Consider the following 9,936-nt stretch of genomic DNA (forward strand, 5'->3'; position numbering starts at 1 on the left):
CTCTTTGATTGGGATACAGATTTTCTGTACTTTTTTTTATTAAAGCAAGCAATATTCACTGTATAAAATAGTTATTTTAGTAGTAGTATTTATATACTATTATATTCAGGGGTGCACATAACTTTTTTAGGTCTGGTTCTCAAGGGAGCACCTGGAGATGCTGCTTGATACTCACACTTTACGCGGCACACTTATCCTACAAGCTGTCGTCATCACTTTCCCTCTGACTGCTCTCCTCACTATCTTCTTTCCTCTCAAACATGGTAGATGATGTTCCATTTCATTTTTTTATTCCGTTTTAATTGTTCTGGATTCCATTTTATTCCGTTAAAATTTTTTGGACCGATTTTCGGCACAATTTGAAAACGCTTCAGTAAGCCTCGGTTTCCACACACTTGTCATCTTGATTGCTTTCTTACCAGAGATGGAGAATGTGGTAGATTTTTCTTTTACGCACCTGACCTAAGTCTACCTGGGTCTCGTCTACAATTGACGTTCCCGGACGTCTACAGTCGACGTTTAGTATATCTGGGTCTCGTCTACAATCGACGTCCCCTAACATCTACAGTCGACGTTTAGTATATCTGGGTCTCATCTACAATCGACGCCCCCTAACGTCTACAGTCGACGTTTAGTATATCTGGGTCTCGTCTACAATCGACGCCCCCTAACGTCTACAGTCGACGTTTAGTATATCTGGGTCTCGTCTACAATCGACGCCCCCTAACGTCTACAGTCGACGTTTAGTATATCTGGGTCTCGTCTACAATCTATGTACCCTAACGTCTACAGTCGACGTTTAGTATATCTGGGTCTCATCTACAATCGACGCCCCCTAACGTCTACAGTCGACGTTTAGTATATCTGGGTCTCATCTACAATCGACGCCCCCTAACGTCTACAGTCGACGTTTAGTATATCTGGGTCTCATCTACAATCGACGCCCCCTAACGTCTACAGTCGACGTTTAGTATATCTGGGTCTCATCTACAATTGACGCCCCCTAACGTCTACAGTCGACATTTGGTATATCTGGGTCTCGTCTACAATCGACGTCCCCTAACGTCTACAGTCGACGTTTAGTATATCTGGGTCTCATCTACAATCGACGCCCCCTAACGTCTACAGTCGACGTTTAGTATATCTGGGTCTCGTCTACAATCGACGCCCCCTAACGTCTACAGTCGACGTTTAGTATATCTGGGTCTCGTCTACAATCTATGTACCCTAACGTCTACAGTCGACGTTTAGTCTATCTGGGTCTCGTCTACAATCGACGCCCCCTAACGTCTACAGTCGACGTTTAGTATATCTGGGTCTCATCTACAATCGACGCCCCCTAACGTCTACAGTCGACGTTTAGTATATCTGGGTCTCGTCTACAATCGACGCCCCCTAACGTCTACAGTCGACGTTTAGTATATCTGGGTCTCATCTACAATTGACGCCCCCTAACGTCTACAGTCGACATTTGGTATATCTGGGTCTCGTCTACAATCGACGTCCCCTAACGTCTACAGTCGACGTTTAGTATATCTGGGTCTCGTCTACAATCGACGCCCCCTAACGTCTACAGTCGACGTTTAGTATATCTGGGTCTCATCTACAATCGACGCCCCCTAACGTCTACAGTCGACATTTGGTATATCTGGGTCTCGTCTACAATCGACGTCCCCTAACGTCTACAGTCGACGTTTAGTATATCTGGGTCTCATCTACAATCGACGCCCCCTAACGTCTACAGTCGACGTTTAGTATATCTGGGTCTCGTCTACAATCGACGCCCCCTAACGTCTACAGTCGACGTTTAGTATATCTGGGTCTCGTCTACAATCGACGCCCCCTAACGTCTACAGTCGACGTTTAGTATATCTGGGTCTCGTCTACAATCGACGCCCCCTAACGTCTACAGTCGACGTTTAGTATATCTGGGTCTCGTCTACAATCGACGCCCCCTAACGTCTACAGTCGACGTTTAGTATATCTGGGTCTCGTCTACAATCGACGTCCCCTAACGTCTACAGTCGACGTTTAGTATATCTGGGTCTCGTCTACAATCGACGCCCCCTAACGTCTACAGTCGACGTTTAGTATATCTGGGTCTCGTCTACAATCGACGCCCCCTAACGTCTACAGTCACGTTTAGTATATCTGGGTCTCGTCTACAATCGACGCCCCCTAACGTCTACAGTCGACGTTTAGTATATCTGGGTCTCGTCTACAATCGACGCCCCCTAACGTCTACAGTCGACGTTTAGTATATCTGGGTCTCGTCTACAATCGACATCCCCTAACGTCTACAGTCGACGTTTAGTATATCTGGGTCTCGTCTACAATCGACGCCCCCTAACGTCTACAGTCGACGTTTAGTATATCTGGGTCTCGTCTACAATCGACGCCCCCTAACGTCTACAGTCGACGTTTAGTATATCTGGGTCTCATCTACAATTGACGTTCCCGGACGTCTACAGTCGACGTTTAGTATATCTGGGTCTCGTCTACAATCGACGTCCCCTAACGTCTACAGTCGACGTTTAGTATATCTGGGTCTCGTCTACAATCGACGCCCCCTAACGTCTACAGTCGACGTTTAGTATATCTGGGTCTCATCTACAATTGACGCCCCCTAACGTCTACAGTCGACATTTGGTATATCTGGGTCTCGTCTACAATCGACGTCCCCTAACGTCTACAGTCGACGTTTAGTATATCTGGGTCTCGTCTACAATCGAGGTCCCCTAACGTCTACAGTCGACGTTTAGTATATCTGGGTCTCGTCTACAATCGACGCCCCCTAATGTCTACAGTCGACGTTTAGTATATCTGGGTTTCGTCTACAATCGACGTCCCCTAACGTCTACAGTCAACGTTTAGTATATCTGGGTCTCGTCTACAATCGACGCCCCCTAACGTCTACAGTCGACGTTTAGTATATCTGGGTCTCGTCTACAATCGACGCCCCCTAACGTCTACAGTCGACGTTTAGTATATCTGGGTCTCGTCTACAATCGACGCCCCCTAACGTCTACAGTCGAAGTTTAGTATATCTGGGTCTCGTCTACAATCGACGTCCCCTATTTCTCACTTGTTCCCCTAACTAACTTGCTGCGCAGCAATAATAAACAGACAGACTTCAGCAAATGTCCTCTAAATGCTTTAATCACGGCCGGGAGAGTTTCCCGAGCAGTTCTCGGAGAATCTCCCCCAAGAAGAAGCACGGTCGGAGGATCTCAGACAAATTTCAAAGAGAATCCCACCAGCAATAATAATACAACAGGTTTAAAGAAAAGGAGAATGGGTGGAAATGACATGATACATTACATAATTTCCCTACAATTTGATTGGTTCTTCATATGCAAACCCTCTTGTTACTAGGTAGAGGCAAACTCTGTTTTCTTGATTACTTCATAATCACAAGGTTTCAAGTTTGAACATCTGTCTAGTTTTATTTCCCATGTTTGTTATTTTTACACTCACACAACCAAAGTCACAAGTTTTAGCCAAAGGTGAAACATACATTTAGCCAAAGAACAGAACGTCTTAGTACATTGTGTTAGAATGTTAGACCTAAAAGGGGAAGTAAGGTTTATATGTTGGAATCATGGTTAGTTTAAAAGATAGTTTACTATCTTATCTATTAAAAATCACAAGAATAATCCTACTTCAGTAACTCACCTGCTCCCAAAAATGTTGGTACTCAAAACAAAAGCGCTTCCCTCCACGTTTTCTGCTGTGCGTCGTTTGTTTTTACCACATATGCGCAGCAGTTATGTGCACCCCTGATTATTGTATTATTTTCACTTCAGTCAATTTTAGTTTAAGTCATTTAAGTCATTTGCTTTTATCATTTTTTTTAATTAGTTTTGTTATATTTCTATACAGCTTTTTTTATTTCAGTTTTAGTTTGAGTAATTTTAACACTAAAACTGATTTATTTCAGTTAGTTTCTAAGGCATATCTAAATTTTGTAAGTTGTTCAATTTGAGTTTTACATCTAATATTTAAACTATTTTATTTCAACATTATTTTAAATGACCAAAAACTATTTTAAAAAATGTAACAACACAGGTGTATACTGTGCAGTGTGCTGGTGTTCCATTCCAGGCATAGCCAGTGTGTTTGGATCTGTGTCTGTGTCTGCAAAATTTGCAGGTGTGTTCTAATAGCATTTTGCTTGTTCTGCTTCTGTGTCAGAGAGGAGGACAGACCACAGGTGGATGTATCCAGGTATTTGCCCACATCCTGTAGGTAATTGGTCCTGGATTCCTTTCAGAAATCACTGCTACTCGTTCATCTTGCACGAGCTACAGTTCAAACACGACGCCATACGCAAGTGTAGCAAAGGTAACGTCCACACACAGGAAAAGCCAACAAGAACAGCACAGGAACATATTACACAATTAACTTTTTGTAATCTTGTTTTTTTTTCTTTTTCAGTGGGAGCTAAGCTGTTGTCAATATTAGATGAAAACGAGAATGGTTTTGTGTGGGAGCACATGCAAAGTTTTCAACAACAGGCCCACGGCGCTTGGCTTGGAATGATCTTTAACTCCAAAGGCAAGATGGTTGTTAATTAACACTTGTTTCCTTTATTGAAATTAAATTTGGATCTAGACCTCCCTGTATGTGTTTGATTCTACAGAAGGCAGTCTGGAGTGGTCCGACAGCGAAGTAGTGGACTACAGTAACTGGGAACAGCAGGACGCTAATCTGAGCATGCTGTCCGCCAACAGCTGCTTCTGGGTTCAGAGCAACACGGGCCTCTGGAGGCCTGGGTCCTGTAAAAATCGCACACATGGAGTCATCTGTAAACGACCACGGGGTATGGACTGTCACATGCATATGGAAACATGTGATATATCTGCATATAGAAAAAAAGCTACACATAAGCACAAACTTATTAAAACATTCCTATGTGTAACCACAGTGTCATCCAGACTCCAAAAGTATGTGTACGTAGAAGTCTTAAAGGGTTAGTTCACCCAAAAATGAAAATTCTGTCATTACTCCCCCTCATGTCGTAAGACATTCGTTCATCTTCAGAACACAAATGAAGATCTGAGAGCTCCATTGACGGCCTACGCAACTACCACTTTCAAGCTCCAGAAAGGTAGTAAAGGACTCACATGGATTACTTTTATGATGTCTTTACTACCTTTCTGGAGCTTGAAAGTGGTAGTTGCGTAGGCCGTCAATGGAGCTCTCAGATTTCATTAAAAAGATCTTCATTTGTGTTCTGAAGATGAACAAATGTCTTACGGGTTTGGAATGATATGAGGATGAGTAAAAAATTACAGAATTAAATTTTTTTAATGAACTAATAACCCTTTAAGAGCACAACAAAAAAAAGACCTCATTGATTGATAAATGGTCATGCAAAAGTAATGATACATTAAAGGATGCATTAAAATGATCAAACTGACAGTAAAGACATTTATGATATTGTAAAAACAGTTCTTTTGAACTTTCTATTCATTAAGAATCCTGAAAAACATTTCCACAAAAATATTAAGTGGCACAAATATTTTTAACATTGATAATAATAAGAAATGTTTCTTGAGCATCATATCAGCATATTAGATATGAATAAATTGCTTTTTAAAATAATAAATTGCTTTATTGTAATAATATTTCACAATATTACTGTTTTTACTGTATTTTTATCAAATCAATGCAGCCTTGTTGAACATAAGAGACTTCTAAAACAGTACAATAACTTACCAACCAAAAACAGTAGTACATAACAAGAAATGTTGAAAATAATAAGTTGAACTCATGGAAAAAATAAATATCTAAGAATGTATGAAATCGAAGAAATGCTAATACAATGATTCACATTCTTGAGCCCAATTTTCCTTTCTCTTTTTTTTTCCAATAGGAGCCGCAACAGATCCTGTATTTCTCCGTAAGTTTTAATCATATTTAAACCTCTCATTTACCAAAAATATGTTGACAATACTATCAAAAATCTATTGAATGAATAATCATAAAGTTACTTGTCATTTACTTATTTGAATATTTTATTTTTTCTCTTTCTTCCAGCTGAGGTCAACCATCTCCATGTATTAATTCAGGTCCTGGTGGCAGCGCTTGTTCTGATCGCTCTGGTGGTGGGTGGGATTTATCTGTATCGTAGGCGGAGCTTTGGCTCTACGGGGTCCTATGAGAGCGCTCGGTACAGCCGCACTAACTCCGCCCCCTCCGAAGAAGCAGAAAAAAACATTCTCGTTTCAGACATGGAGTTGAACGAACAGAGCGAATAATGCTGGATGTGTTCAAACTGATTCGAAACACCAAGGAAAACTATTCTGCTACCGCAGCAACTGACTGAGAGAATTTACGTTTAGGAAAAAAGAGTTTTTTTGTTTTCTTTAAAGACACTGAGAGAGCTGTGTAGAGCGCAGCAGATGATCAACCAAAATCAACAGAGCTGAAACTTTTTTTCTCCTAAGGTCAATCCATCTAAGTCTGTCAGCCAATCAAATTCCACCATCTCAGAGGAGCTGTTTGGATTGGCTAGTGTGGAAAATAGCATTTTTTTGTTTTGTTTTTGTTTCTTTATCCGGAAGTTGAAATAGTTATATGCATATTTTTTCATGTCACAGTTTTAACCTTTAGTGCCAAAAGGGAACAGTGCCCCCCCAAAAATCACATTGACTGGAACTTACAGACAATGAGAGCGCACAATCACACACACACACTACAAGGTAACGCCACAACAGTATTTCTTTTTCAGACTGTGACTTTTGAAGTTATTTGTTGTGCCATTTTTTTTATTGCTCTTTTTCTAAATTTGTGCAGCTGAATTTGATTATCTCAGAATCCAGGTCCCTCGCTGATCCGTCTGAAAATGATAATCATAATAATTACACATCAAATGAAACGATGGTATGTTTGAAGTTCAGTGGTGCAGAACCAAAAAAAAAGAAAGAACTGCAGACTGAAATAGACAGATGAAAGTGCATGTGAATGAGCCTGTGACAAGCACCGCAATGTCTCTCTCTCTAATCACACGCTGAACGCAGAGCTGCCCAACAGGAAGTCTGATCTCACTGTAACGGTTTGCTTGATCTCAGCCGGTGTGATGAGCTCATGTAAAAGCTGAATCCAAACAGTACATGGAATGAAACTTAAACTTTGTACTTCTTTCTTTGCTTTCTTTAGTTCTTCTTTCCAGTTCTTAACTTTTCCCTGTTTTCTTGCTTTCCTTTTTCCCCCCTCGACTCTTGGCAAGGCCTCGAGGTGAAACGGTGCTGTGGCCAGCTGTGGAATGTCGAGTCAGCGAGTGGAGCAGATCTGGAGCCAATCAGAACACAGGAGCGAAGAGGGCAAGGCATTAGAGAGAGAGAGAATAGTGAAGGTTTGAATGGGTTCTTCAAAAAGGGATAAGGGAGGAGAAGATGGAGAGGAGGAGACAGTGAGAGGTGGGGCTTCGAGAGAGAGGGACTTTAGGTGAGCAGGAGTTACGGGAAGTGTTGGCGACTGAAAGGGGACTTACGTTACTGCTCCCTGCTGGATATTTGCACAGATGGCTTATCTAAGAGTGTTTTAGTGCTGTGGATAAGTTTGCCAAAGAAATCAAGTCAAATTATTATTACAAATGGGTAAAGTTGTATGGTTTGTTGCTGTTACGCCTCAAAAAAATGTTCTTAGTATTGTTTTCCAGCACAAATATCAAGATATATTTACTTGAGAAGCCAAATGACTATTTAGTCTTCTTGCTTTCTGAAAAATGTATAAAAATTAAGTGAGTTTATGCTTAAAACTAGGTAAAGTATCTGCCAATAGGGTAAGAAAAATAAACTTGATTCAAAGGGGAAATTATTTTTCTTACCCAGCTGGCAGATAGCCTAATCTACCTTGTTTAAAGTAAAAACACTCGATCTTGATACTTTTTTTTTTCAGAAGACAAGACTTAATAACTTATGTCATTTTGCTTCTTGAGAAAATGTTTAGATATGTGTACTGAAAAACAAGACAAAAATACTGAGTAATAAAAACTATTTTTCCGTGTACATTCTTTATACATTTATTTCTCATGGTTTTAATAAGCAATATACAATCTGCAGTTTGAAGGCCATTAGACTTACTTACCAAGAAAGATTTCTACATTCTCTTAAACAGTGAGTAGTGCTTGTCAGGATGTGTGGCTTCTAAGGGTTTTTTATTGCATTGCTATAGGCTAGTTGCTTACTCAAAAGAGCTCACCTCCAAGTTCCTTTGGTCTTTAGGTTATTTAGGTTTAGGGGGTTGTTCAGATCGCTAACCCCTAAGTATTAGGCTTAATCATTGTAAATCGTGCGTTAGCAAACACCACTAATAATCCGTAACCAGTGCTTCCATGTATCAGTGCTAACTTTACTCGCAAGGCTTTGTTTTTAGAGAGATAGGTGGCGCCATTTCAGCACTTATAGACTATCTTTACACTTTAAACTTTCTTACTCACTGTTAAAACATAATTTTTTGCTTAGTATTTTACTTATAACTATGAAATAAGATTTGTATGAGAATGGCCTTTAATATAATTCTAAGAAATGACATGACGCACGCATGTGGCCTGAAACTGCAGTACGACATCGGACAGTTGTTTCTCACTATCGTGTGTATGAAATGACCATAATACTGTAGAGATCATACAGAGCATCAGATTATGCGACTTCTCCACATACATGGACTATGATGTCACACATTGCCGTCATGACTTGCACATGGTCATGCAATTATGCAAGAATTATTCTCAGCCTTAAGACTTTGTGAAACAGTTTGTGTGAGTAGCTCAGACTGAATTAGCCCTCAACAAATAGAAGTGAGATTGCGGGAAACACTTTTTTTGTTTCTTTTTTTTTTTGACTTAATGAGAAAAATAATTCATCTTCAGTCCCTGGGAAGACAATGAAAATGTTCATTTTTTTGTTTGTTTTTTTGTTTTGAATATTTTGTGAATTTGCTTTTAAAAATGAATAAATAATATGTTTGCTATGTGACTGCTATAAAAAAATGTCTGTCTTAACAGTAATCTAAAGTTATGCATTTCAGTCAGAGGTGATTTAAAAATGCTTAGAATGATCTTTGAAAACGTTACATGAATGCTTGTGAAACTTGAATCTACATAGGCCTGCAATTGCACTAAACAGTATGTGTCGCTAGGGGGCAGAGTTTGCTTCCAAATATTCTCAGGAATAATGAGGGTCGAGATGAAAATGTATCTTTCACTTTTTGATTATTATCATAAATCCCGACAAAAACTGAAGGATACATTTATTTAAAAAAAAAAAAAAAAAAAAAAAAAGACGGAATGATGCATTGGCCTATATATAAATATAAATATATATACACACACACAGTACCTGTCAACATTTTGGAAACATTTCTATTTTTAATGTTTTTGAAAGAAGTCTCTTATGCTCAAGGCTGCATTTATTTGATAAAAAAAAAAAAAAAAAAAAGTAATATTGTGAAATATTATTTCAATTTAAAATAATGGGTTTCTATTTTTTTTAATATACTTTAAAATATAATTTATTTCTCTGATGCAAAGCTGAATTCAGTCTTCAGTGTCACATGATTTATCAGAAATCAGTCTAATATGCTGAATGTTGTTTTTATAACCTGTGATATTTTTTTCAGGATTCATTGATAAATAAAGTAAAAAAAAGATCAGATTTTTAAAAAATATATATAATTATTTTGTAACAGTATAAACGTGTTAGGCTACTGTTAAAAAATTGGGGTCAGTATTTTTTTTTTTTTTATTTAAAAAAAAAAAAGAAGTTAATACTTTTATTCAGCAAGGATGAGTTTAAAAATATAAAATAGAAAATGATAGTATATTGTAATAAAATATTTCTATTTTAAATAAATGCTGGGTTTTTTTTATTTATTTTTTATTTTATTTTTATCAATGAATCCTTAAAGTATTACAGGTTCCAAAAAATA

General features: G+C 38.6%; 1 protein-coding gene across 1 annotated transcript in view; it reads left to right on the forward strand.

The window, feature by feature from the left end:
• mrc2 (mannose receptor, C-type 2) overlaps window positions 1–8,681 on the forward strand; it is a 47,203-nt gene extending 38,522 nt beyond the window's left edge. Inside the window, exons 24-28 of the mRNA XM_079876485.1 lie at window positions 4,195–4,344; window positions 4,438–4,557; window positions 4,643–4,822; window positions 5,879–5,905; window positions 6,043–8,681. Of these exons, the coding sequence (XP_079732611.1) occupies window positions 4,195–4,344; window positions 4,438–4,557; window positions 4,643–4,822; window positions 5,879–5,905; window positions 6,043–6,263 (698 nt within the window). The 3' untranslated portion in view covers window positions 6,264–8,681. The remainder of the gene's footprint in view (window positions 1–4,194; window positions 4,345–4,437; window positions 4,558–4,642; window positions 4,823–5,878; window positions 5,906–6,042) is intronic.
• Window positions 8,682–9,936: the final 1,255 nt, after the last annotated feature.

This window comes from Squalius cephalus (assembly GCF_949319135.1).
Source record: "Squalius cephalus genome assembly, chromosome: 1".
Classification (NCBI taxonomy): Eukaryota; Metazoa; Chordata; class Actinopteri; order Cypriniformes; family Leuciscidae; genus Squalius; species Squalius cephalus.